The 27,341-nt window shown below is 54.1% G+C and overlaps 1 protein-coding gene across 1 annotated transcript in view; it reads left to right on the top strand.

The window, feature by feature from the left end:
- Positions 1 to 27,341, top strand: part of MYH9 (myosin heavy chain 9) — a 90,683-nt gene that overhangs the window by 46,277 nt on the left and 17,065 nt on the right. Inside the window, exons 4-22 of the mRNA XM_019625553.1 lie at positions 2,887 to 2,914; positions 4,069 to 4,162; positions 8,133 to 8,225; positions 8,746 to 8,809; positions 9,366 to 9,464; positions 9,890 to 10,033; positions 10,844 to 10,939; positions 11,800 to 11,918; positions 13,355 to 13,507; positions 14,499 to 14,672; positions 16,090 to 16,263; positions 18,323 to 18,437; positions 20,594 to 20,787; positions 21,129 to 21,250; positions 22,139 to 22,208; positions 24,017 to 24,177; positions 24,994 to 25,102; positions 26,111 to 26,242; positions 26,693 to 26,899. Coding sequence (XP_019481098.1) covers positions 2,887 to 2,914; positions 4,069 to 4,162; positions 8,133 to 8,225; positions 8,746 to 8,809; positions 9,366 to 9,464; positions 9,890 to 10,033; positions 10,844 to 10,939; positions 11,800 to 11,918; positions 13,355 to 13,507; positions 14,499 to 14,672; positions 16,090 to 16,263; positions 18,323 to 18,437; positions 20,594 to 20,787; positions 21,129 to 21,250; positions 22,139 to 22,208; positions 24,017 to 24,177; positions 24,994 to 25,102; positions 26,111 to 26,242; positions 26,693 to 26,899 — 2,348 coding nt within the window. The remainder of the gene's footprint in view (positions 1 to 2,886; positions 2,915 to 4,068; positions 4,163 to 8,132; positions 8,226 to 8,745; positions 8,810 to 9,365; positions 9,465 to 9,889; positions 10,034 to 10,843; positions 10,940 to 11,799; positions 11,919 to 13,354; positions 13,508 to 14,498; positions 14,673 to 16,089; positions 16,264 to 18,322; positions 18,438 to 20,593; positions 20,788 to 21,128; positions 21,251 to 22,138; positions 22,209 to 24,016; positions 24,178 to 24,993; positions 25,103 to 26,110; positions 26,243 to 26,692; positions 26,900 to 27,341) is intronic.

Consider the following 27,341-nt stretch of genomic DNA (forward strand, 5'->3'; position numbering starts at 1 on the left):
TTTGAGCTCTGAGCAACAGCGGTTCAAGTCAGCCCGAGCTGAGCAGCCGTGAGCTGCCAACAGGTGGCGGGATGGCTCAGCTAAAAAAAAAAACACACACAAAAAAAACCAGAACTGTGAGAGGCGGCTTATGCAAAACAGGGGCAATGCCTGCCTTCTCTGCCTCCTCAGGTTACTGTGAGGCCACAAGGTAACAGACCCAAGCCTAGCATAATAAAAGGCCTTTCCCCACATAAGGGGCCATGGTGTCATTCATGGCTGGCAGGTGGATTTGGGGCACCCAGTGGCGGGGACAAGAGGTGAGGCTCCCATCAGTTTTCCACTGCAAAAGCATTTGCCCAAATGAAGATTCTGGCAAAGTGAATTAAGGCTTCTTTAAAGTGAAAAATGGAAGTTTCGAAGTGTCTCCTTTTAGGCTGTGTTGACAGTGCTAACTTGGCTTCAGGAATTAGAGATGAAAGGTCAGAGGAGAGGCAGCGCTGGGGGTGGAGGTTACAGAATGAACCCAGTCTGGAATGAGAATTCGAAGGTCTCTGCGTGTGCATCTCTATACACGTGTACCGTGTGTGCATGTGTGTCTGTGTACCTGTGCATGCCCGTGTCCGTGTATGTGTGTGTCTCTGTGTGCACGTACCCGTGTGCACGCGTGTCCACATCCTTGGGTGTGCATGTGTGTCCGTGTGTGCCCACACGTGTGTGTTTGGAGGCTCTGCTTCCTGTTGTTTAGCAGCTCAGCTTCTGACTCCTTCTCACACAATTAGAGGAATTCCAGCCATCCCAGCGACAGACAGTTCTGGGAAAACGGTTCCTTCTGGAAGGGATGGGAATGTTTCCTTTTATGGTAGTGTCAGCTGCTGCTGCCTCAGGACTTGCCAGCACGTGCAGGTACAGTCTTGCCCGCTTGTGAGCAGTGACTAAACATGCCTGCAGCTGGGGCCGGCCCAGGAGATGCAGTGGGGGAGGCCGGGGCCCTGGATCACAGCCCTGTTTGTCCCAGATCCTTCCCGGTCACCACACTGCTCTTAGGGGGCAGGCAGTGGGAACCGCACGTCTTCCCCAGCCTCCGTCCCCATGATTCCTTCCCTCTGCCTTCCTGCCTGTCTTGTTGAGACTGTCTCAGCCCTGGCTGCAGCCTTGAAGGATTCTGTTATGTGGGAAAGTCCAGACGGGGCAGCAAGGTTGCACCTCTGGGGCCTGCTCTGAGCGGCTCCACAGGGGGGCGGCGGTGGTGGTGGTTTGTGTGAAGGCGAGTGGCTGAGTTCCCTCACGGCCACCCTGTTATTTCTTAGGGAGGTGCTGGGGGTCGCGGGGAGGAAGGCTGCAGCAGAGGGCAGGCAGCTCCCTCAGTGTGAGGCTTAGTTTTCCTCCTTTCCCCCCCAGCTCCCTCTTTCCCTCCCAAGTGACCCGCAGATGGGAGAAGAGATGGTAGTAAATGCCCAGCCCTGGGCGCTGTGAGATCAGGCACCCTGCACGCTCACCTTGCCAAGAGGCAGGGCCCTAGCCTTGTGTCTGCAAATCGTCTCCTGAGGCCACGCACACAGGGAGCCATGAGTCACCCCCTCCCCAATACCCGTCCTGCGGGCCCTGGCCGAGCGGTGGGAGCCAGTGAGTGTGTCCTCAGGTGGCCAGCATCGGTTTCTGTCCGGCACCAGTACTGCTAACAGCCACTAGTGCCCCTCTTCTACTCCTCAACTAGTTCTCCAGGTGCCCTGGCAGTGCCACCACCACCCATCAGGGTGACTTCCTGATGGGGCAGTCAACAGGCAGCAGCCGTTTGGGGAGTGCATTCTGTTTACAGGCACCATGTGGGTCCGTTTATGTGTTATTTCTGTTCTTCATACTAATCCTGCCAGGGGGTTAGCAGCATATTTACTTTATGGATAAGGAAACAGAAACAGGGGAATTAGATACCTCTCTGCAGCTCAAATATTAGTTAAGTAGCCCGATACTGGATTCAGGCTGATTTCACTTCAAGTGGGCTGGAGGGGCGGGGGTTACATGGAGTGGGATAAAAAGGGGAAGAAAATGAGTTCGTATTTTCAGCTGTCGCTGAAAATTAGACACTGACACAGGTCAGCCCGAAGGTCATAAATCATTTCTGTCAAACTCAGTTTGCACAGTGTGGGCATTTCTGTTCCTCGGGGATTCACGGGGCGTGAGTGCACAGAGCTGGGGTAGGTGCCGAAAGCTCCTGACAGTCCGGCCTGGAGACCAGGTTGTCAACCAAGCTGGTCAGAAGCTGTGGTTCTGACGAGCTTCTGGTTTCCCCAAGCTGTCTCTAAACTAACACGATGGAGCTTTTTCCGCGTCAGATACGACACTGGTGCTTTCGTGCGTGTTATTTACGCCTGTACCATTATCCCCATCCCAGGAGGAGGCTGGGCTCCGGGAGGCGGTGCATGTGGCCAGGGCAGCATCTTGCCCCACGACTGGCCCATTATAAATCCAGCCTTGTCTGCCTCACCCCTCACCCAGCCTCTGAACTGATGCTCCTCACTTAAACGGGGACAGTATTTAAAACACCTGCCACAGGCCTGGTTACTAGCCTGAACCCCCTGCTGTAAACACACAGGGTCAGATAGACTCCTAGGGAGCTTTTCACAGGTTGACTTTCCAGAGGTGGGAGAGACACAACGATTTCTGGCGTCATAGGGGCGAGGCAGGTAGGCAGAGGAGGGGGCAGCTGCCCAGTGGTGCGGCCACCTGGGAATGGCCCTCCTCGGGGGAGGCATGGGGCCAGCAAATGCAGGCCTGGTGTGGAGCGGCCCCTGCAAGGGCGGCATCCAAGTGAGGCTCTCTCTCCTGGGAAACGGGCAGCTCTTCAGAAGCCAGAGTGGGAGGCTTTCCCATCAGGCGGAAGTTAACCCGATGTCTCCTTTGTTTCAGACCGAGAGGACCAGTCCATTTTGTGCACGTAAGTGTTTCTGTCAGGGTGGTGGGGCCATGTGTCAACCCTGATCTGCTCCTACCCTTGAGGAGTCCTGTCAAAATCGAAGTTGATGAGTGCTGGCCCCACTTCATGCCCTGACCCTTCCCCCAAGGGACAGGCTACTCAGTGGTCCCACAGCATGGATGAGCTTTATTTCATGGGCAAAGTTTTTTTTTTTAAGATTTTTTATTGGGGAATCGGGGAAGGGGAACAGACAAGTTGCTGTCCTTTTGTTCTTCAGTCTAGTTGTGGAGGACGTTGCTTCACTGGCCCATGTTGGTATTATCATTGCCCTCTTCCCGGCTGAGGCAGTCGTTCACCGGCCATTGGACGGCCTCTCACGGCAGCTCACGAAAGCTCATGCCAGCTGCCAGCCAGCCCCACTGCAGCCTACACTGTCACCGGGGACTCATAGCAGCCCAGCTCCAGGATGAGCTGTTGTTCAGCATCTTAGCTGTAGAGGGCGCAGCATCACTGACTCTCATGTGGGATCCGAACCGGCGTCCCAAGCCAACTCCTAACAAACGTGCCACTCCGCCGGCCTGCATGGGCAAAGATTTAATCACCTTCCTTAAAGGAGCTGGTGGGCAGTGGGGTGGGTTGCTGGCAGAGTCTTCTCAGCAGAGCAAAGGTGACAACTGCTGGCCCCTCCGGAATGCATTCCTTCTGGCTCTGAGCAGTGGCTTTATTACCTGGGTTGCAGTGGACGCTGGGCCTCTTAATCCTTATTCTCCGAACTTAACAAGGAGATAAATAAACCCCGTTGCTGAGGGAGTTAGTGGTACAGAACATTCCTTCAAGTGCAGTTTCGAAGGAACATGTATAAGTGCCTTTGACCCCCGAGTGAACAGCTGCCTCAAATTGATTCCTAAGACATTTGGATGCGAAAGCTGCCAAGTGACCAGGGCAGGCAGGGGACGTAAGTTTACTGTCAGGCCCCTCGAGGGCCATGGGAAACAGCCCGCATGAGTGAGGATTCCAGAGCGAGCATTGATTTGCTTGGCCCCTTTTCCGCCAGGTGGTGGGCCCCTCCCTGGCGCCCAGCAGAATGGTAGGCAGTAGAGCGTGCAGTGGGGAGGGGAGACGCTTCTGGGACTTGTCCACCTCTCCCCTGATAACTTCCTTGGCTCTCTTGGCAGGGGTGAGTCGGGAGCTGGCAAGACGGAGAACACCAAGAAAGTCATTCAGTACCTGGCCCACGTGGCCTCCTCACACAAGAGCAAGAAGGACCAGGTGAGTGTGGGCCTCTCTCCCCACGAGGACGCGCGTGATTCACGGCCTGGCCTAACATGAGAGCGTTTGGGGAACGAAGCAGAGGCTGGGCCCGCTTTCGTGGAGGCTGCAGCATGGCCGTCTTGGGAGTGGGTCCGGTGGTAGCCATCCCAGTTCTCCCTTGGCCTCCCAGCTTTCTGAGTTGCTATGGAAACGAGACCACTGGGGGGGCGCTTGTGCAGCAGCACTCCTGGTGTCTGCAGCTAATTGCTGTGTGGCCTCCACCTCAGAGGTCGAAAGAGAGATTCCAGAACTTGGTTCTCAAGCTGACGGAGACTTGCAGGACCTCGGGCAGGCCTGCATTTCACTCCCTGCCTCTCTTCCCCGCTGTTGAAAGGCCTCTGGGTGGACAGCCCCCCAGCGAAGAGAGAAAGGGCAATCAGAAAGCCTTCTCACTTCCCTTTTTCTCCCCTCTCCCTCTTGGTGGATTATGGTCGAACTCAGCAGTGTCCTCGCTAGGTGAGCTGCACGTTTACTGCACGTTCTGCACCAGGAATGCGTGTTCTGATCATCGTGTGCCCTTGAATTATGTATTTTTTTCTAAGCAGCTTTTCACTCTACACCATTGTCACTCTCTGCGCCTAGAACTATCCTCGTAGGCTCCACTCACTGTCTTGGGAGGAGGAGGGGGGCTGGGCGTGACACACAGTGACCTCTCGTGCACTCTGAAATGACAACTCCTGCAGAATGGTTACGGGCCTCATCACCTAGCTGTTCTCAGAAACTCCGGTCCTGCCCAGAATCCCCCACATGCACAGCAGCTGTAACGGCCAGTGCAGAGCCCTGACCAAGGCACAGGGGACCGGGAATCTGCTCTCCCGGAACCCCACACGCTTAGTGCTCTAGACCAGATGGAGACGGCTGGCCCCCTCACCTGCCACCACGGTGCTGGTCCCCAGCAGTGCCCAGAAGGCCCCCGTTGGACTTGCCCAGAATTGGGGGTGATGATCAGTCTTCAGCATGCCTGTGTCGTGCTCTCTCTCTTGCTCTCTCTCTCAAGCACACACTCTTACATTTCCCTGTGGAATCTAAATGTCCGTGGTGTCCCCTCAGGCCGCCAGGGGGAACTGCGCCGCCTGGGTGGCTCCCCCTTACCAGGGGTGCTGTGTGCAGCTTATATAAGTAAGTAGCGGTGTGTGTCTCTTTGCATGCAGACCTGGGGTGTGTCCCACAGAATGCCCTAATGAGTACAGTCTTCTGGAATGGAACCAGAAGTAACTTTTTATGTGCCACATTTCTCAAGACATTCTGAATCTTTTTCCATGGGGCGTCGGGAGTTATATTTAGAAACTAATAAAGTTTCTTTTGCTCCCTCCCTCCACCCCCCATTTTCCATTCTTTTTAGGAAGCCTATTTTAAAAACAGGGCCGTGAGGTTAGGAGTTCTCTCGCTGTGGTTTTCCATCTCTGAATATGCAGCAAAGTCCACTTCCCAACTATTTGTTGAATGCCTAGTATGCGCCTGGATCTTGGGAGGCTGACCTTGGCGTCTCTGCCGAGACAGGACCACAGTTACAGACCCATGTGCCTTACTTCTGGGGCTCCATCTGCGGAGGGGGAAGGCAGGCCCCCAGCACTCAGACAAGATAGCATGTGGAGGGGGGTGTGATAAGTGGGAGCAAACTTGTTACATCCTCCTTCTCACGCTTCTGTGTGTGATGGGCACCCTGTCCCTGGCTCCAGTCCAACCAGACTGATTGACTAGGTTGCCTCTGGTTTCCAATCGCTGCGCAGGCCCTCGGTTATAAAGGCTATTGACCAGTGTGGTTGATTTCCTTGCCTGAAGCTGTATGGTGATTTTCCTCATACAGCTGGGCCCCGAGACACTCTTGAACTTGCTTCACGGCTCTGTGTCCTGAGGCCTGCTGCGGCATGCTGTCGGAGAGAACTCTGTCTTCCCCTTGCAGCCACTAAGTTGCTCATCCCAAGATCACCTGCCAGGACGTCCCAGACTTCACCTTGTGGGAAGACTGGGCTTTGTCAGGGCTGCAGGTTGGCAGAGCAGAGCTTGGGCGAAGGGACTTTCCAGGTGCTTGTAGCCCAGTGTCAGAAACATCATCCAGTGAAGCCTTTAGAAACCGGACTGGGATTTCCAAAGCTTAGGAGCATATGCTGCCTACAGAACCTCACAATTTCATATCATGCAAATTCCATTCAAAAATAAGTCTCTTCTGAGCTCAATTAGGCATCAGTAAAGAAAAGGTTAGCTGTCACCATTGTCAGCAATGGAATCCCAAATGGCTGTTCCCGAGTTGGTCTGGCAGTCCTGTGTCCATGGCAACAGCCTGTGGTCCTGGGACAGAGGTCTTAGCTCTGCCTCCAAGCTGGGGCAGTGGCAGGCTCTGGTTGGGGCCATGCTCTCATCTGTCTGCGGGAATGGGAGTGGCTCGCCAGCCTGGCCGCCTGGCTGCCTGGCCTGTGTTTTGAGAGGAATGTTTTAGTGGGTGGGGAAGTAGCACTCATCCAGATCTGGCCCCGTGGGCTGCCTTGCTGACTTCCCAGGCCCACCTGAGCCCTGAGGGTGGCAGCCCAGCGTCCTATGACCACTGGTGCCAGGAGAGCCTGCTCTGTGGGTGTTTGACCCCTGCCCCTTGACCTGGCTGCTCTGACCTTCCTTCACCAAGCTGTATCGTCTGAGAATAAAGACTCCCCAGCCCTGGGAGGGGGCGGGTCTGCTGGGCCCCTTCCGGTCCCTGGTAGACTTCCTGCATCCTCGGTGCTCTGCAGATACGTCTCGTCTGAGGCAGGAGTGCCTGGTAGGCTGTGGCTCATGGCTCTCCTGGGAGCTGCTGCTACTACCAGTCTTCCTTTTCATCACTCACAGGCAGCCTTTCTTCCCGTAAAATCATGGCTTGGCTCCAGCCTTGCTCATAAATACGGATCCTCGCCTGGCCCTTGTGCTATCTTCTTTCCCCCTAGAGGGTACCCAGGTATTAAGGTGAATGAGATCCGTATTTCCCTCAGCCAGTGTCAGCTATTATCTGGTCTGCTGGGAGGACAATGGCTGCTTCCAAAGTTGATCTGACCTAACAGGTAGAGCCCCAAGTGGGGCTGGGGCGGGGCGGGAGAAGGGCAGTGACTGACAGGTGCTGGTAGAAAACTTCAAATCAAATACCTGCTTTGCTGGCTGACAGCAGCATGACCTCAGGCAGATCACTCCCTTTCCCTGAACCTCGGTTTTCTGTGAAATAGGGCTACTCCGTTTTGCCTACCCTGGGGATCATGAGAATCCAGGCATAGGGTGTGCTCTGTCAACCGCAAAGCATTGCAGACCACAAGCAGGGTTCATTGGTAGTACTGAGAAATGGTTTAGAATCCAAAGTGGGCCTTGTCGATCCTGTGCTCAGATACCTGCTGTGCTGGGAACAGGTTTGGGGGTTGGCAGGACGGGACCAGCAAGGAAAATGCAGTGTTTATTAGGACACGGGTGAGATGAGCTTGTGTCTTTTGTGGATCTGCCCTATGAAAAGGAAAAAAAAATGTGGGTGTTGGGTGGGAATTAGAGGCAAGAAGGGCAGAGGGAGGCCAGGGTCCCTGGGATGGAGACGGTCCCAGAGAAGGAATGATGCCTCCGTGTTTCTTCTGGGTTCTTGCGCTGCTCTCCATTGTGTCCTCCGGGGGTGATCTGGGCCCTTGTACCAGGTTCCTGGAGTTGGCGGAGCTGCCCGCTTTCTCTTTATAGGGTTGCTGGTCAGTCAGTCCAAGGAAGTAAGTTCAAACCAGTCAAAGTCTCCAGAGGCTTGGCCGAAAGGTTGCTCTTGAGTGACACAGGGACCAGGCTGAGGCTGGCATGGTGGGCCACCGGAAGCCTCCGTTCCAGGCATGTTGAGCGTGTAGACACAGCTCTGCCACCGTTCCCTCCACCTGGAGGAGCAGGTTTGGCAGCCCGAGCCGCTGCCTGGCCTTCACTGCCCCTCCGGGTTCCTTTCCAGGGTGAGCTGGAGCGGCAGCTGCTGCAGGCCAACCCCATCCTGGAGGCCTTCGGGAATGCCAAGACCGTGAAGAACGACAACTCCTCGAGATTTGTGAGTAGTGGCCAGCCCACTCCAGCTCGAGGGGCTGAGGCTCCTACCCGGGGTTTTGGCACATGTCGCCTTGCAGCTGGGTCCTCTCTCTTTCAAAGTGAGGAAGGGTCAGACTACTGTGTGGAGCAGTCTGGGTCATACCACAGTCCATGTGCACCTGCAAAAGTAGCTTCTCCAACCGAGGTGCCAAAAAGCCAGCGAGGGAGTGGGGAGTCACTGTTGGTCCCCCTGATTGTCCTCTCATAGCCAGCAGCGAGTTAGAGCCCAGGGCCAGGTCAGGCAGTGGGGAACACTTGTTCCCCTGTGCCGAGGAGCTTGGGCACCACTGGGCCTCGTCCTGGTTCCAGGCTTGAAGCAGTGTGGCACTTCTGAGCCCTGAGCCCCTGTGCGGTGTGGGGTGCGGGGCCCGTGGCTGCCAGACACACGGGCACTGCCTCTTGGTTTTCTCCCTCCAGGCTGTGCCCGCTGGAGGTAGGGAGTGGAGGATGGGGCCTCTGATCTCTTCATTGTCTTTCTTTAGGGCAAATTCATTCGCATCAACTTTGATGTCAATGGCTACATCGTGGGAGCCAATATTGAGACTTGTATCCTTATGGCTAATGGTTATAGGAGTCTAGAGGGCAGGAAGTGACCTTGATGGAGAAGCAGCAGCTTCCTGATCCCGGTGGCTTCCTCTTTATGGGCCTGTTACGTCATCTCATCTGCAGCATTGGAAAAGTACCAGGAGGGGCTCATTGAAGACCCAATTCAGAGCTAGGTTTTTCTTTCCGGGCAGGATCAAGTTTAGCTTAGAATGGGATGGAACTGTTGAAGATTACCCAGTGTGGTTCCAGAGGGGCGGAGTTGGGATGGGTGCTAATTTATGTCTCCCCTACACCGGCCTTATAGCCATTGCTGGTGCGAGTCTCTGGCTCAGAAGGGGGCCCTTGAAACAGACAAGGCTCCCGAGTATGAGAGCTGCTCTTTTGGACAAGCTACACCCCTTGAAGGATAGAGCCAAGAGACTTCGCTTTTATTTTTTTTGGCCATTTTGTGCCATTCTTTGTGCCTGGTGAACTCCTGTTGCTTTCGATGGGGATGGAGGAAAGTGGAGGGGTTGCCTTCCCTCCAGCCTGCACAGACTCCTTAATGTTAACAAAGATCTTCTGGAGAAATCTCGCGCTATCCGCCAGGCCAAGGACGAGCGGACCTTCCACATCTTCTACTATCTCTTGTCCGGGGCCGGAGAGCACCTGAAGAGTGAGTCCTGGGCCCACTGCCTGACCCGGGGACTGCTGAGCGCGGGGGTGCCCACCTCAGTTGGGCCTCACACTCCAGTTGGGAAACAAAAACTCCAGCCTTGGGTCGGGGAGGAGAAGCCCGAATGAGGTCTGTTCTCCGGGCCATCCTGAGGACTTGACCTTCTGGCTCTGACTGCCCCAGACGAGAGCCAGGGCAGGTGGCGTGTGCAGCTGTGAATCACGGGCCCCTGGGGCGCTTGGGCTCCGTGCATGTCAGTCTCACACGCTCAGGAAAGTCGGCATTCCTGGCGACTCCGCAGCTCCCGGGGTGTCTCAGGGCTTAGGGGCACTTGCCGGACTCCCAAACCTCCAATGTTCCAGTGTTAACTAGAATCTCTGGTTTCAGCACTCCACTGACTCGCCCTTGCCCTCCACCCCTTACAGCTGATCTCCTGTTGGAGCCATACAACAAATACCGCTTCCTGTCCAATGGGCACGTCACCATTCCCGGGCAGCAGGACAAGGACATGTTCCAAGAGACCATGGAGGCCATGAGGATTATGGGCATCCCAGAAGAGGAGCAAATTGGTACAGGGCTGGCCCTCCTGTGGGTGAGGGAGGGGTGGTGGGAGGCTGGTCATTGCGCCCTTGGGGGCACCAGAGCAGCTGGCAGGCCTCGGGAGAGCTCCATGTTGGCTCTGACTCTTGGGGAGCCGTGGAGGGACCAGGAGGAAGGCCTTGAGTGTGAGGGAGATGGTACCCCAGGTTTGAGTTTCAGGGTTATTTGTTCCCTGTGGTACCACAGGCATTTAGGCAGAGAGGAACAAGGGACAGGTGCTTAACGGCCCAGGTCTGGGCCCACAGCTGCGGTACTTGCCATCTGCTGCAAGTGGAATATTTTTGCTTCGTCTTGGTGGAGTGTGGGAGGGGCTGGGGCTGGGGTCTTCACTTCAGTGAGGCCTAGACTGGGTAGCAGTGTGGAACCCGCCTGCGTCTTCTCGTTTTCCTCGACGGACGGTGAAGAGGGCCTTGAGGCTTCACTTTAGAAAGTTGGGGAGAGAGAGCCTCGTTCTGTAGCTTTCGGGTTGGAGCCACCTTTGCTCAGCCACGGACAATATGTAAATGGATATTGCCTGGCTGTGTTCCAGTAAAACTTTATAAAAAGCTGTGGCCCCTGGGCTAGAGGCATGTCCTCGGTCTGGTTTTAGACGTGTTGGGAGTAGTAACAGAGCTCGTAGCTGAGCACAGGGCTGCCCAAGCTGAGGTCTGTCAGAGGCCCTGGAGACAGGGCCTCACTGGAGGGAGGCGGTGGGCCTCCATGCGGACTTGACCAAGGCCCCACTCAGGGCTTATTCCACCCCCTGCCCGGATCTGAGCTGCCTTTGATTGCATCCCAAGGCCTGCTGCGGGTCATCTCAGGGGTTCTTCAGCTCGGCAATATCGTTTTCAAGAAGGAGCGTAACACCGACCAGGCATCCATGCCTGACAACACAGGTAACACCGTGGTCCTCCCACCTGAAATATGGGGCTGGTGCCTGGGTTTGGATCAGCTCAGGTGAAAGTCTTGTAGAAATTCCCGACTGCACTCTGTTTAATTTTATGGTGTTTATGGCTGTCTATTCTGTACCTTTTGTGAAACAGACACGAACATGACCCTTCTTCATAGAGCAAGCATCAGAATGAGTTAGAAAAGCCGTGATCATGTAAACCAGGGTTTCCTTCATTCATTCCTGAGACCAAACCAGTTGTCTCATCAGACAGTGATTTCTGCTGTCGCTGCAGCTCTATCAATGCACACCTTACCTGTGAACACATTAGGACCATGAAACACTGTTGTCACCACCTGTGCCTCGGCCACTGCTGTCCCTTTGGGTCGCTGCACATGGTCCCATTGAAGTTATCAGCGTAACGTGCCCTTCTTAGGGGCTTTTGAAAACATTTAACGCGTGGGTGTGTGGATTAAAAGATATTTCTGTGGGCCATGTGTTGTTCCGTCCCCTGGCACTAGGTCGGCCGCCTCCTCTTGGTCCTATTTGTGGGTAGGACCCACTTGCACACCCGGTGGATGTAGCCAGGGGTGTGCAGAGGAGGCGCTGCTGGGCCCCAATTAGGACACGTGTCCCGTCCCGTCACCCCCTCCGCCGCCTTGCCCCTGGCCTGCACATGGCTGCTGGGTCAAAGGGGAGAGCTGGTGTCTGCCCTGCTGAGGAAGCTTCCCGAGTCAGTTGTCCTGCTAATGATTGCTCAGTTACCAGCACAGATTTCTTCCCCATCCCTAGGTTGAGCAGAGGAACTTGTTCTCTTGGGTTTAATGAAAACTTTTTATCCCTTCCCTCCTTTTTGAAAAATATTAGCTGCCCAAAAGGTGTCCCACCTCTTGGGTATCAACGTGACTGATTTCACCAGAGGCATCCTCACCCCGCGCATCAAGGTGGGACGGGATTACGTCCAGAAGGCGCAGACTAAGGAACAGGTACGCATGCCCTCTGGCAGGGGGTGGGCTGCCTCCTCAACGAGGGCCGTGGCAGCAGCCTGCTCTGGGCCATGTGCTGTGTTAGGCGCTGTCGTGTGGCTTCCCTCAGTCAGTCCTCATAGCAGCTTGGAGAGCAACCGTGAGGTTTACCTCGTTAAGAACATGACGCTGACCCTGAGAAGTTCCGGAACAAGGGCAAGGCCACTCACGTAGGAAGGGTCATCCTTAGGCAGGGCCTCCTTAGGCTGCATTGGTCCTCTCTGCATTGAGTTGATGTTTAGACTGATTGGCTGGCAAGGTCTAGGCCCGTCCTATTCTCGCCTAAAGCAAGAACTTCTGTTTCTGTAGCACGGCTCATCCTGGTGCCACGGTGGCGGCAGCATCCGCCATCCTCGAGGCCCATGCCAAGCGGCTGTGTCTCCACCACCTGCTGTCTCGCTGCCTGTGATGAGAGACGAGCCTTTCCCTCAGCTGCGCTGCACAAATGTGCCTGCCTCCCCTGGGAGCTGAGGTCCCTCCTGGCCGTGGCCACAGTTCCCCTCTGTTGGCAGTTTCTAGTTTCTGTCGTGGCGATGGGCGTTTTTAAGGTGCTACTCCCATCTCTCAAAAGTACTTTGAAGTTCAGGTGATCAGCCCTGTTTCCAGAGGGCGCCGTCCTCCGTTCCTCGTGCTGGTGGCTGACAGCCTGCAGATGATTCTGTGCAGAGCCATCTCACCAAAGCCAAGAACACTGTTTTCGAAAGACAGTGTGTGTAATTATTATGAACTGTTCATTTCCCTAGTAGTTAAAGAACCTTTATTTTTTCATTATGATAATGCTGCACTTAACACTTAAGATTTGGAAAATACAGAGACGTCTAAAGAAGGGGAAAATTTTGCCATAGTCCTAACCCAGTGACAACTATTGGGCAGCCTTTTATTTCCTGCATAGTCGTTTCTTTTTTAAACTTAGGTGTCACCCTGGCTTTTTATTATGGAACTTTTTGAACATTTGTAAAAAAAGTAGAGAGGATAGTGTAACAAGCCCCACACGCCCATCATGCAGGCAGCTCCAAGGGTGACTGACTCATGGCCAGTCTCGGCTCTCATCATTAACCTTATCTACCCGCCCACCCCCAGCCCTGCATTATTTGAAGCAAATCTCAGATGTCTTGCCATTTCTTCTGTAGATCCTTCATTATGTCCCCATTTATTTTAAAAAGGTCTTTGCAAATGTCTGTCTACGTCTATTATGCCCGAATTGTTGGTGATTTAGTTTAACTTTTCATCACTTTAAATAACATTGCAGTGAACGTATTTGTGCACGAAGCTTTTCTTCCATCTTGAGGGCTGTTTTCCTGGGGCAGGGCCCCCCAGAGAAAATTCCCAGGAAGAGGGGACAGGTTTAAGGGCCCCTTGTGCCTGACACTCTGCCCCCTGGGTGTCCCTCCCCGCAGGCTGACTTTGCCATCGAGGCCTTGGCCAAGGCCTCGTACGAGCGCATGTTCCGCTGGCTGGTGTTGCGCATCAACAAGGCCCTGGACAAGACCAAGCGCCAGGGGGCCTCTTTCATCGGGATCCTGGACATCGCCGGCTTCGAGATCTTTGATGTGAGTTTCTCCGTCACGCCCTCCTCGCCGCCGCCTCAGCCCCTGGGCTGCCTGCTCCTTGTCTGTGAAGCCTCTTTCCGGGGGGCCCACAGCAACTCCAGTTGTCCACCACCTTCCTTGCCTGGAGACAGGAGACATCCGTTGAGCGTATTTTAAGCTTAAACAAGCGTGCTCATTGCCAAGTAGAAATGCTGGAGAGAACGGACTTTCTTTAGATGGTGTTCTGGGAGGCCTCATGGGCAGTTGCTTTCTGTGGATTTATTTCTCCAAGTATGTACTGCGGGTTGGGACAGGACATCATAGACTTTGAGCTCCTATAGGAAAAACTGACCATTATGGTAAATCAGAGGTTCTTAACCTGGGGGAGGTAGCGGGGGCGTCCATGGTAGATTTCCAGGGGAACCATGAACTTGGTGAGTGACAAATTATTTTTCCCTCGCCTCTCATCGAATTGATGCATTTTTTTTTTCTATTGTGAATTGAGCAAACTGCACAAACCACAGTTGCACTAGCCGTGCTTGTGATCTGTCCCCAGTAGAAATCAGAGGTTTTCATGTCATGTTGGAGTTGTGGCAGAGATGTTGTAACATCATTTCTGCTCATCTTTACTTCAGAAGTTTGGAAGTTACTAAATCCATAGTAACTTCTTAATTAATAGAGAAGCACAATGTATTACTATGTCTCAGCATTTTGATAATTATATTTCAACATAACTTCTTTCCTTTGTAATCTATCTTGTGTATTTTAAAACATTATTCTGAGAAGGCTGCTAAAGAGGTCATGGGCTCCAGAAACTACCCTGTTGCTGGTGTGATAAGGGGAAGGCCCCTAATCATCCAGGTTCCACCTGGGGAGGGGAGCAATCCAGGTGCCCCAGGAGGTCCTTCCTGAATCCCCGTCCCACTGGGTCCCAAGAGTGGTGGGTGTGGCCTCACGGTGGGCATGGCCTAGGGTGTGGGAGTCTCCCTGACATTGCTTGCTCTCCTTGCAGCTGAATTCCTTCGAGCAGCTCTGCATCAACTACACCAATGAGAAGCTGCAGCAGCTCTTCAACCACACCATGTTCATCCTGGAGCAAGAGGAGTACCAGCGCGAAGGCATCGAGTGGAACTTCATCGACTTCGGCCTTGACCTGCAGCCCTGCATTGACCTCATCGAGAAGCCAGTAAGAGCCAGCCTTGCTCAGACCTCAGACCTGGCCACGCTCTCCCTTCTGGGGACCCTCTTCTCACCTCCCGCTTCATGTTGGTTGTGGGTGTCTAGTTCCTCCCCTGTTGGTGCCACCTGGAGGAATAAGTCCTGGGGCTCCAATCTGGTGCCTGGGAGCCTCCTCCGGCAGCTGCTGACCAGGTGGGGATATGACTGGTGCCTGTGGGTATCAGGTCGTCAGTCCCAGAAAACCAGCCAGCATCTACCTGAGGGATGGGCTCAACGAGGCTGTCTTTGTCTTAAAGGAACAGGCTTGCTTTTATGTAGTGAGATCCTAGCCCCAGATGCTCTCGCTGTAGCAGGGACTGTGCGGAGGACCCAGGGTGTTGAATGCTGTTCCTGGGGCACGTGCTTCCATGGTCTGCCCTCCCTTAGAACTAGCACGGCCCCCGGGCTTCTGCCCCCTAACGCTGGCTGCCGGAGGATGGTGGTAGCTATAGCTAGAAAGCCCTTCCCCTTTTCCATCCGTTCATAGTGGAAGCTCTTGCCAGGTGCAGTTGGGGTCACTTGTTTGTGCTGTAGGTTTGGAGGGCTGTGCTCTTTTGGAGCCTGAGCTGTTTCTATTACTGGGTTACTTCTTGATGAGTTAAATGCACTGAACTCACCTTTTCCCAGAATCCTGGGCTGCTTGAGAATGTGTACACAGGAGTGACACTGAAATGTTAATTGATCAGAAGGCCTAGGAAGAAGTTTGTGCATTTTAAAAGTATTACTCAGGGTTGGGGGAGGTCGAAGCTATCCATAATCCTAACATGAAACAGTTTACTTTTGTGATGTGTTTGATTTAATCAGTCAAGTTTTCCAATGAACAAGAACCCATATGGCGCTGAGTCTTGTCAGCCAGTCTCCACGATGGCTGAGTCTGCTTTCTTGTCTTATAAACTCAGTGTACGGAAGTCTCTGGGGGACCTGCCACCTTCTCTTTTCCTTGAGGGGCTTGTCCTAAGTGTCATGTCTCACCACATAGCTGTGCAGACACAGAGTATGTGGGGTGGTGTCACAGAGTGATTGCAGAGGCGGGAGTGCTTGTTGAGGTCAGTTTCCAGGCACATAGGTTGGGGTGGTGGTCTACATGGCCCATGAAGGCCACCAGGTGATTTCAGAGCACTAATGTTGGAGAACCCCTGTGATGGATCATTGGGTTAAGGTGTGTTGGCCACAGCCCAGACCCTAGAAGTTTCTTTTTAACTAGAACTCTTAAATTGAGCGCTTTCGGTAATGCTCCTTTTTTTGGTGGTGGGGGTGGAGAAGTGCCACCCACCTTCTGGTGAGATGCTGGGGGTTCTGAAAACCAGGCTTTGGCTTCTTTGAGGGAGCAGGTGGGGTGGGGTTTTCAGGTCACACTCACCTATGCGATGCTGTGCTTCCTCCAGGCAGGCCCCCCTGGCATCCTGGCCCTGCTGGATGAGGAGTGCTGGTTCCCCAAAGCCACCGACAAGAGCTTTGTGGAGAAGGTGGTACAGGAGCAGGGCACTCACCCCAAGTTCCAGAAGCCCAAGCAGCTGAAGGACAAAGCTGATTTCTGCATCATGCACTATGCTGGCAAGGTGAGGAGAGCGCACACGGGAGGTACCAGCTGGACCTTCTTGGGAGAGGTGGAGACGATTCTAAGACCATGAGCCGGGCAGCCCCAGGGCAGGGGACAGAGGCGAGGTATTTTTGTTCAGGGCCTCATCTGATAATGTGCCAGGTGGCAGTAATCAGCATTCACACAACTCTCCCACCTTTTGCAAAGCACCGTCACACGTTCCATTTCATTAGAAGCTTGTGGCAATCCTGTAAGGTACTCAGGTAAAATGTTTGTATTATTAAGTGCATTTTCCAGGTGCAGAAGTGAGATTTGTGCTAAGGGCACAGGCTCTGGAATTTGAATTACAGCCCTGCCACCGTGTGAATTTGGGCCACTTTCTTAACCTCTCTGAGCCTTGATTGCCTCGTGTAGAAAATTGGGGTGACCACCACCATACAGGGTTCCATGTATTAAATTAGGTTTCAGAACCCAGCGCTGGGCATAGGCCAGTGCTCTAGAGCAGTGCCTTTCAACCTCCCATACTGACGTCATGGGCCAATCAGTCTTTATTGTCGGGGACTCGTGTGCGCTGTAGGGGGTTTCGCAGCATCCCTGGCTTCTACCCACCAGAGGTCAATAGCACCCTCCCTAGTGTGACAACCAGAAATGTCTCTAGACATGGCCAAATAGCTCTTATTGTGGAAAGTGGGGATGGGGTGGCACAGTCGCCCTGCTTGACAGCCACCACCGTAGGTCATCGCTTTGTTGTTGTTAAGGCTACCCAGCCAGCAAAGAGCAGAACCACCCTCACACTTACCTGGCACACGTCTTTCAGTTTGCTTGGTACCGGGGCTTACGCCTAACAGAGCAGGTGCAACTGGAGTCTAGAGGTCCATGCTTAGACTAAAGCTGGTTTTCTCAGCAAGCTGTGCTCCTTGCATGAAGTACCTAACGACTGATTACAACTTGAATGTGTGATGAGACGGGCTGAGCTCCATCCTCTAGGAGAGGCAGGAGCTTTCACAGCACTGCTCCCGAGTCACATGTGGTCCGAGCCTGCTGCTCCTGCACGTGGCCCACGCTGCCCGGCCTCCTACTACGCTCCTCTGGTTCCTAATGCTGCTGCAGCAACTCTTGACTGGAAACTACCCATTAAAAAGACAAAAAAAAAAAAACCTCTTAGTTACCAAAGGTGATGCCCTCTGAGCCTGCATCTCCACTTCCACCTGTGTTAGAGATGAACGTGCACAGAGACCTCATGGGAGGGCTTTTATTGCAGTGCTGTTTATAATGCAATAGACAGGACACACCTGAAGCCCATGGTGGGGGGTCTGGCTGATGAAACTGGCCGTGCGCATCCACATCTGGGCTTGTGCTGCAGCAGCTATGAGGACAGGCACGCTGGCTGTGGCCTCTGGGGCTCGGTCATCTCCCAGGAGGTAACTGCTCCCAGGAAAAAAAGCCCATGTCATGCATGCATGTTGTCAGTGACAGCAGAGCTCGTAAGGACCACCGGCCAGAAAACAGCAGTTACCTCTGGGGCACGGTGAGCGTTAGAGGGAGGCCAGGACGCCTGCTGCTCCTTTTGTATTGTCCTGGGGTCTTTGCAATAAAAATATTACGTAGTATTCGTATTATTGAGAACATATTTTTAAAAAGATAAGAATAATACATGCTTATTAGAGAAAAGTTGGACATCCTGAAAAGACAAAGTAAAAATTACTTGTCCTGTTATTAGAAAAGAAATGTTATAACATTTTGGTGTATATCTTTCTAGGATTTTTTCTTTATGTTCACATTACTTAAAAAAACAGCAATAGCATTTTGTTGTATAGCTGCAACATAGTTTTCTTAGTCCCCTGTTTGCTAGGCATTTGCACTGTTTTAAATGTTTTGCCGTCCAAGGAACACCACAGAGAACCTTGTTTCACTCCATTGCCTGCCACTCATTATTTCCTTCTTAGAAATGGACACACGGGGTCTAGGGGTGTTCATGGTTTTTAGCTTCTCTGCCCGTGGGGTCAGCTTGGCCTCCGAGAGGCTGTGAGCGCTCACGTCCCCAGAGCAGCTGTGATTTGGGACTCCGGCTCTTGCAGGTGGATTACAAAGCTGACGAGTGGCTGATGAAGAACATGGATCCCCTGAATGACAACATCGCCACGCTTCTGCACCAGTCCTCCGACAAGTTCGTCTCGGAGCTGTGGAAGGATGGTACGCCCTTTGCCCTCCGCCCCGGTCTCCCTATGGCTGTGGCCGGGCCTCTCCCCACTTTTGTAGCGGCTGAGCCACAAAACAAGGGGCCTGTCTCCACCTGACATAGGCTGGGGGATTTCCATCTGCTGTAGCTCCCACGACTGTGTCTCCTCAACCTGAAGGGGTGAAGCTGCCCTTGAGTGTCCTTGAGTGTGCCGTGTAGCCTCTTTCTCTCGGGGCAAGCGCTTCTCTGGGCTTTGTTGGCTACAGGCAAGCCTCAGTGCTCTCCACATGTGGGGAGTCACAGGCGGCCCAAAGTCTGGCCCTGTAGGTTTCCCGTCCCTATGCCTCGCTGCACTCCCGCCTCTCCTTGGTAGGCTGGTGGTGGCTTTGGAGTTGCGCTTTTTCACTCTTTCTGTTGGTGTCTCCTCCCCTCTGCCTGGGTTTTGCTTTAACCTCTCTGTTGCAGAGATGCAGAGCACTCAGAGAGCCTATTTCTATCAACGCTTTCCCATTCTCCACCTAGAACCAGGTGACTGGCCATCTGGCGTGGCGTCCCTTGTGTGTGCTGCATCCAGGGCTGTGTGACAAACGCTTCTGCTGTTTTTCTTACCATTGTCTCTTCCTGCCTGACTGCCCCTTCCCTGGTGTGCCCGGGCCAGTGGGCAGGCTCCTCCCCGTCGGCCCCATCGCAGCCCTCCTGTAGAAAAAACCAGGCAAATTGGGCTGTGTTTGGATATTTGGGGACTTCACATAATAGATCTTTAAAGGAAAAAAGTTGTTTAAAAACCCATATCCTCTTCAGCGCTCCACCCCTAAAGGCGGCGTCTTACTGCTTGAATGGCTGTGGGTGTCTCGGCATGAGGCTTAGGTGTTGTGCACGACGCTGTGGGCGTGCACACCTGAAAGCTAAAATGGCGTTTGTGCGTTCATTCACCAGTGCCTGCTCCTTGGGGGCCGGGCCTCCAGGGGGCAGGACAGGCTCACAGGAAACGACTAGTTGTTGTGGGGCATATTTGACCTTCCTCCAGGCACGCCGACTGCCCTTCACGAGCAACCCACCCACTCCCAGGAAACCTTTGGTGGCCAGTAAAATGGGCCCTGGGTGCCAAAGGTGAAAAACGCCCCCTATTTTAATTGGTTTATTGGGTCCATCCTCGCTTCCGGCTTCTGTCTTGATCATCTGTCCTTTTTGCTGTCTTCAAACAAGCAACTGAGATCTGGCCACAAAGGAGTAGGAAACACACTGTCACAGAATTTTTAATCTTTACATCCAGCAGTGAAAATCTTCGAATTTCATATCGGCTCTTGCTTAACACTGACCTCAAATCGCTGGCCGCTCTGGGTTTGTTGGTGGTTTTGTTTTTGCTTTGGAGGAAGCAGTTCATCTCATTGCTTTGGGCGTGAGCTGCAGTGACGAGGGTGCCTTCCTCGGAAGGTTGGTTTAGATAGATGATGGAGACCTGTGAGCGAGGAGACAGAAAAACAAGACACAGAGCATGAGGGATCCTCAGACTCTGGAATAGTCACTGTTGGTTAGGTGTTCTTTTGAACACTCCACTCTGACATCACCACATGCTGCTCTAGGTCCCTGGCTTAGAGCTCCGCCGGGGGGCATCTCAGACAGAGGAGATCATCAGCCTTGGACATGATGGCAGAGTAGCTTTAGCACTCCCGCCTTCTGACTCCTAGCCCCCTGCTCTTAGGTAAAGGGCAATGTGAATTCAGGATACTGAGGGTTGTTTTTTTTTTTTAAATGGTGACCATAGGACTAGAGGATTCTGTAAGTGAAGTTTTAACACCTCCTCAGAGCCAGGCTGGTGGAATAGCTAGGCTCACTGTTCCAAAATACATTAGTAGCTTCATTGTGTCTCTTTGGAAATAGGAGCTTCCAAAGTGCGCTGAAGATAGGTGACGTGAACGTAGCCAGTGGACCGCTCCCCGGGAGAGACCGGCCTTAGCGGCTTTGCAGTCTTGCCCCCTTTCCTGCTTCCTGCTCACAAGGTCAAGTGTGCTCAGCATCTGGAGATGCCTGTGTGTGGACCCTAAGCAGATAGGGTCCAGCTGTTCCGTAGTCTTCACGTCGCTTTCTGTCCAGATGTCTGTCTCTTTCCCGTCCTGCCACCCCTGCGGGGACGGCTGGGTCGTCACATGCTCTTCCTCGGTCTCTGCAGTGGATCGCATCATTGGCCTGGACCAGGTGGCCGGCATGTCGGAGACGGCGCTGCCCGGGGCCTTCAAGACACGGAAGGGCATGTTCCGCACGGTGGGACAGCTTTACAAGGAGCAGCTGGCCAAGCTCATGGCCACGCTCAGGAACACCAACCCCAACTTTGTCCGCTGCATCATCCCCAACCACGAGAAGAAGGTGCGGCTGCCTGGGGCTGGGTGTGGGGGGCAGGGCGCACGTGCCTGCATTCGGCCCTTGTCTGGCCCCAGCAGCAGCGATTCCTCCCCCATAGCACATAGAGCGCCCTCAGCGCAGCCCCTCTGCAGGGAGAGAAGCTACATTTGTAGCCCATGTTTCCCCCTGGTTACACTGTCTCTTCTGGAACCTGCCTCGTGTAACTTAGGTGCCAATGCCTGCGGGCTGCAGCGAGTGCCGCTCGGGAGCTTTTGCCCTGTTGAGTCCAAAGGGGCCCACCCAGCCTTTCTCCATGAATTGCTAGGCGCAGAAATAAGACCACACGCATGTGTTTTCTCCTCCAGGCTGGCAAACTGGATCCCCACCTGGTGCTGGACCAGCTGCGCTGTAACGGGGTCCTTGAGGGCATTCGGATCTGCCGTCAGGGCTTCCCCAACCGGGTGGTCTTCCAGGAGTTCCGCCAGAGGTGAGCAGGGCCTCAGCCCGCCTCCCCCAAAACAGGGACCCCCAGTGAGGGAGCCATTCCCTCGGCCGTGAACAGCTGAGGCCTGGCCGCTCCACACACGTTCCTCCCCTGCTCCACCCTCTACACGAGAAGGGATTTCCCCCCTTTTATTACTGAAGCAAAAGTCATCTTGTTGGCTTTCACGCCTGATGACTGCAGGGCCTCAGGCTGTTTGCTACGGTTAGAGGAGCTATGAAAGGAAATTCCCCAAAGATCAGCCAGAGACGTGGGTATTGGAGGTGCTTTACGGGAATGGAAGTCAAAGAACACTGCAGCTTTTTTCGCCCTATGGTTATTTTTTTTTTTATTACTTAGCATGTTTTATTTGCTGTAAGCTCCAGTTGAACTTTTACTACTGTGGTGAATGCTTCAGCTTTTTGCCGTGTGTGCAGAGAGGGGTATTAGTGACACTCCTGTTTGCCTAATGGCTGTGTTTAGTGACAATTGCTGTTGTGACTCAGCCCTCTGTTTCTTGGACCATTCCGTTTATTAACATAACAGTCCCTGTGTTATCTCCGAAGAGATGAGTGGCCTGCCGGGGTTACAGACGTGGATACTGGGCATTTAGCACTTAGAAAGCCCAACCTAATGCTCAGCCCTGAGTGAGTAAAGTGGGCCACTGTGAGTTTCCATTCGCTTTCTGGAAAACACTGAACATTTCTCGTGCCATTCAGCCTAAGAAAAGATAGCGTGAGATATGCCGAATGTCTTAATTTCCTTAGCAGACTTTGTGAAAGGAATCCCACTCACATCTGCTACACCGTAGGGATGGTCCTTTCTCACGTGTATTCCAGGCCACGTGGAATTGCAGCGGGGGGTGAATTGACCCAACTTCCCTTTTCCCCTCAGATACGAGATCCTGACACCGAATTCCATCCCTAAGGGCTTCATGGATGGGAAGCAGGCGTGTGTGCTCATGGTGAGTGGCGCTGCCTCTGCTTGGGAGGACCTGTGGCTGGTGCACGCCCACTGGACAGGTGCCCTGTGCTCTGTTGGCCTCCTGCTGCTTCAGTTCTGATTCTGCCACATGCCCTGAGTGGTAGCCTCCTTGGCCCCTGGGTAGTGAGGATTGCCGCATGGGACCATGGCGGTGTGGAGACTAGAGCTGTGGCATGGCAGAGTTCTGACATGACACAGTCCCTATTGGGGCACATTCTCGTACTTCCTTATTCACGCCCACTGTGGTTGGCAGGGCAGCTGGCCGCCTGGGCAGCAGGCCTAGAGCACCACCACTGGCCTAAAGCCACTGGTGTCCACACTTACGGACCTTCCGTCTAGCACTTCCTCCCCCCGCTAGAGCAGTGCATGATGGGCAGTGGGCACTCTGAACTCTGCTGACAGTGGCCAAGCTGGGGCCGGATCCCGCCCCGTCATTTTTTCTACTTTGTAGGCACGCCATTGTTTCTGATGTGTCCAGGGGTAGCAGCCACTGCTTTTGCTTCCCTTTACTTTGCATTCTTTCCAAAGAGTTGGGGGAGAGGATGGCGGGGGGGTGGGAGGTTGGTGGGAGGAAAGAGGAAAGGGAAGAAAAGTTCAATACCTACTTTGCGCAAAGCACTGAATTAAGTGATAGGGAGGATGAGGCCAGGAAAACGGAGGGAGAAGGCTTATACACGGGTCTCTGCTCTCCGATGTTCACCAGCCGATGAGAAAGAAGGTGGATGGACGGGGTGGGGGAGGGGGCCTGTGTCCCACTGGTGTCTGGGCCACTCTTTCTCTAGGAGATTCTGTTGGTTGCTGGCCAGGTGAAGGGTGTCCCTCCTTAAGACACAGGCAGTTCCCCTCCCCTCCCCACCGTGCAGGGAAGATGAGACTAGTCCCGGGGCGCATTGTGCAGGGAGGGGAGATGCCCACGTTGGCTTCACCTCCACGTTGGCTTCACCTCCCCTGGTTTTCACTTCCCCTCCTGGGTCCTCATCCAGGACTTGCCAGGGCCATTCATGGTCACCAAGGGTCCCCAGGTCCCACTTATCCTATTCAAGGCTCCACCTTTTCAGAGCTTGTTCTAAATCCCTTCTCTCCCAGGCTGACAGACCCTTGTCAGTGGGCTTCCCAAGAGGGGCCTCATGATTGTACTGACACGTCTCAACAATAATAACGGCAGCTGAAATGTACTCAGCACTCATTGCGTTCTTGAGCCTGTGCTTGGCACTTCCTGCATTCTCTTGTTGTGTTCCCATAGCTCTACTGTGTTGTTATTTGCTCTCTTACCATTTTTTAGTTTATAGCTTAGGAAACATGTACTTATAGAGGTTAAGGCCTGGGATCATCTAATTAGTATTTGATCGTGGGCCTGGCCTGTTCTGGGGTATGTGCTGCTCTTAGTGACAACGATGATGGCGCTTGGCTACCTCTGGTTGGAGGGTGGTATCCTGGGCATTGGAAGCGCCTGACTACAGAGTGCAGAGGCAGAAGGCAAAAAAAGAGGACTTGAGTTCCCTTTGATGCCGAGGTCCTGTGTTTCTCCTCCAGTTTGGCTTGTCACCCTGCCTCGTGCAGAGGGGATCATCAGCCTTGGCCATGATGGCAGAGTAGCTTTAGCTAGGAACCCACCTGCCCCTCTCCCCAGCATCCCCCTGAGCCTCGGGAGACAGGCTGCCCAGCAGAGAAGCAGTGGCTCCAGGACTGACCTGTCTCTCGGCCGCTTCCCCGGCTGAGGCCGGCTCCTGGCGTTGTTTGAGGGCTGTGGGGTGGCACACCACAAACGACGTGCTCTCCCCCGTCTAGATCAAAGCCTTGGAGCTCGACAGCAATCTGTACCGCATCGGCCAGAGTAAAGTCTTCTTCCGGGCCGGCGTGCTGGCCCACCTGGAGGAGGAGCGGGACCTGAAGATCACTGACGTCATCATCGGCTTCCAGGCCTGCTGCAGGGGCTACCTGGCCAGAAAGTGAGTTCCTGGAGCCACCAGCCACCACCCAGCCTGCCCTGTGCTCAAGCCCTCCTGAGCTCTCCTGGTGCAGAAGGGCACTTAGGAAGCTGTGGCCTCTGTTGCCCTAATGCCACTTGGGTGTCTGCCCCAGGGAAGCCCACGTGGCTCCCTGCCCTCCTGCTTCCTGGATTTCTGCTTGAGGTTTCAAAAGAGACCAGGTGGACAGAATTTGCCTGCCCTGAAAGCTCCTGTGCGCTGGCATTCCTTGCTGTGTCCCTCATGTGGGGAGGACACCCAGAGCCTGGCTGTCCCCAGAGTGCCCCAAGTTCCCAGGGGAGGAGGCTGTCCTTGAGTCCTGAGCAGCTTCTTTGGTAGTTGGGCTCACCTGCTGCAGATCAGTGGGTGTGGCAGCTGCACATCAGCCCCTGGAGCCCCTAAGTCTGCGCTCGGGGATGTGCCTCCGGCCTGAGCTCTGCGGGCGGCCTGAGCCTGGGAAACTGAAGTCAGGAGAATTGAGTGAACGACCAGCGATCGCGCTTGACTCGGATCTGCAGTTAGTGCACAAGGGACTTGCACCCCTTGAGCTCACTGGCTCTTTCGTGAAGGAGGGCGGTCTGGTGACCTCGGTGCTTAACTCTAACCCTAATCACCCTGTGCAAGGCCACCCATAGGACCCCACCCCAAGGCCAGCCTCTTTCCCTACGCCTCTGCCTTGAGGGGCCCCAGGCAGGGGTCGTCCCTCCAGAAAAGCTTTGGGGAGTGAGGTCAGGACTGACGGGCTAATGGCCTGCCATCCGCGTGGCCTGAGGTGCCGACCATGTCCCTCGCCCACAGGGCTTTTGCCAAGCGGCAGCAGCAGCTGACGGCCATGAAGGTCCTGCAGAGGAACTGCGCCGCCTACCTCAAGCTACGGAACTGGCAGTGGTGGCGACTCTTCACTAAGGTGGGTCCTGGCAGGGCCCTCCCTCTCCGTAGCCTGACTGGAGCTCTGCAGAGGCCTCACACTGGCCTCTGTGCAGGACTCCTGCCCCTGGGAGGGGCACTTTGCCTCCTCCCCTGGGCCCAGCAGCGTGAGCCCGGGATTGTCCTGCGCTAGGGGGTCGAGAGGCACGTGAGCCGTGCCTTTTGTCTGGTGTGGACAGCCACGGCTTGCTGTCAGGCTGGGCCAGAGTGGCTCAAAGAGCAGCTTCCAAGATATAACGGTCTTACCGGCCACGGCCTCACATGTCGTGTGATGCTGTCCCCCCACCCCAGACACCCCCCCAGCCAGTCAGAATCCTTGCACACAACTGGATGGGTCCTTCCTAGCCTAAAAGAACCCCTTTATTATTGAAGTTGTCTGCTTCTGTTTATAATAGTTTGTGGTAATTGTGAAAAGTTAGGCTTAAAAAGCATAAAGGAGAAAATAAAAATTCACCCATAATCTCTTCAACCGTGAGCCAACATCAATATTGATGTTTCAATATTTATTCCCGCTGTCTTCTTTTTAACTCCCTGTAAGTCTCTGCTATGTAAACTATGTACAGTCTTACATAGCTGAGCTCTGACGTGTATAAACAGTCTTGTATTTTGCATTTTCCATTTAAAATTCTTCATGAGCGTAATTAAAAAAAAAAGCATACTGTTTCCTAGAGACGTTTCGTAATTTATCTGGCCACTTTCCCATTGATGGGTCTTTTTCTGAGTCCTACTTTTTCTCTGTAATAAACAATGCTGTTGTGAACATCTTCATGCATACAGATATAATTAGAGGGTCAGAAACTTGTGTGGCACACAGCACCACATTGATTTCCAGAAAGATTGTACCCGTTTGCACCCTACAGCGTGCCTAGTTACACACACACACACACACGCGCGCGCGCGCGCTTCCACAGCTGAGGGACAGCCTCATGACTGTTGGCTGGCACACACACCTTCAGCTGAGCGTCTCTGCCTCTATTTCCTCTCCTAGGTCAAACCGCTGCTGCAGGTGAGCCGGCAGGAGGAGGAGATGATGGCCAAGGAGGAGGAGCTGGTAAAAGTGCGAGAGAAGCAGCTGGCTGCTGAGAACAGGCTCACGGAGATGGAGACACTCCAGTCCCAGGTGAGTGTGAACTCCGCCCAGGTAGTGCAGCTGCTCCAGTGCTGCCACCTGCTGGCCACGTGCAGACGAGGCAAGTTTGGAGTTGAAGGAGCTATTTTACTGGAGAAAAATGGTTAATTTCTCTGTAGACTTCATTCAGGGTTGTGTGATGTAGAGAGGCTTCTCGATGGGATGGAAAGCTCATAGTGTTTGGTTCAAGGCCCAGCTTCAGCACGTAACCTCTCTGGGCCTGTTTCCTAGGGATCTTGGTGTACAGTTCATGCAGTAGTGGGAAAGGATAAAGGACGTGATGTTTAGAAAATGCCTTCTGGGAGCTGACGCACTCTCGAGATGGAAACTGCTCTTGTCAGCCTGGTCCTGTCCCTCCGGAAGCCGGAGCTAGAGAATGTCTGTCCTGGAGTGGCTTGAGCAGGTTGCAAGGAGGTTGCATTTTCCACCTGTTCTTTGCAGCTCATGGCTGAGAAGCTGCAGCTGCAGGAGCAGCTCCAGGCGGAAACAGAGCTGTGTGCCGAGGCCGAGGAGCTCCGGGCCCGCCTGACCGCCAAGAAGCAGGAGCTGGAAGAGATTTGCCATGACCTTGAGGCCAGGGTGGAAGAGGAGGAGGAACGCTGCCAGCACCTGCAGACGGAGAAGAAGAAAATGCAGCAGAACATCCAGGTAACCTATTTCCTCCCCTCTGGAGCGAGGGGCAGGGCCGGACCCCAGACATGGGGTGGAGGGGACGGGGCGCAGGGAGGAGCCGGAGCTGGAGAGAGCACAGAGAGGGAAATGCCATGGTAGGCCCTCGTCCACTGGGGCGGCCTCGGAGAGGTGTTCTCCGTGGGGCAATTGCTGCTCACATGTGTGTCTCAGACCTCATGCGCTCTGCCCAGGTGAGCACCGAGGCCACTTGACTGTCCCTCCCTCGGTCCTGCGGCAGCTGGTCTAAAGAGCGGGGACAGTCAGCGGTGCTCTCGGCCCACGTTGCCCAAGGAAGCACCTCAGAACAAGCGGCCGCGGGACTGGACCAGGGCTCTTGGCCCACACCTCCATTTTAGATGTGGCGCCCTGCGAGTAGGGGTTGGGCCACTTCTCAGCCACGCCGCTGGGCTGGTGGGGC

This window comes from Hipposideros armiger, unplaced genomic scaffold (assembly GCF_001890085.2).
Source record: "Hipposideros armiger isolate ML-2016 unplaced genomic scaffold, ASM189008v1 scaffold_633, whole genome shotgun sequence".
Taxonomy (NCBI): domain Eukaryota; kingdom Metazoa; phylum Chordata; class Mammalia; order Chiroptera; family Hipposideridae; genus Hipposideros; species Hipposideros armiger.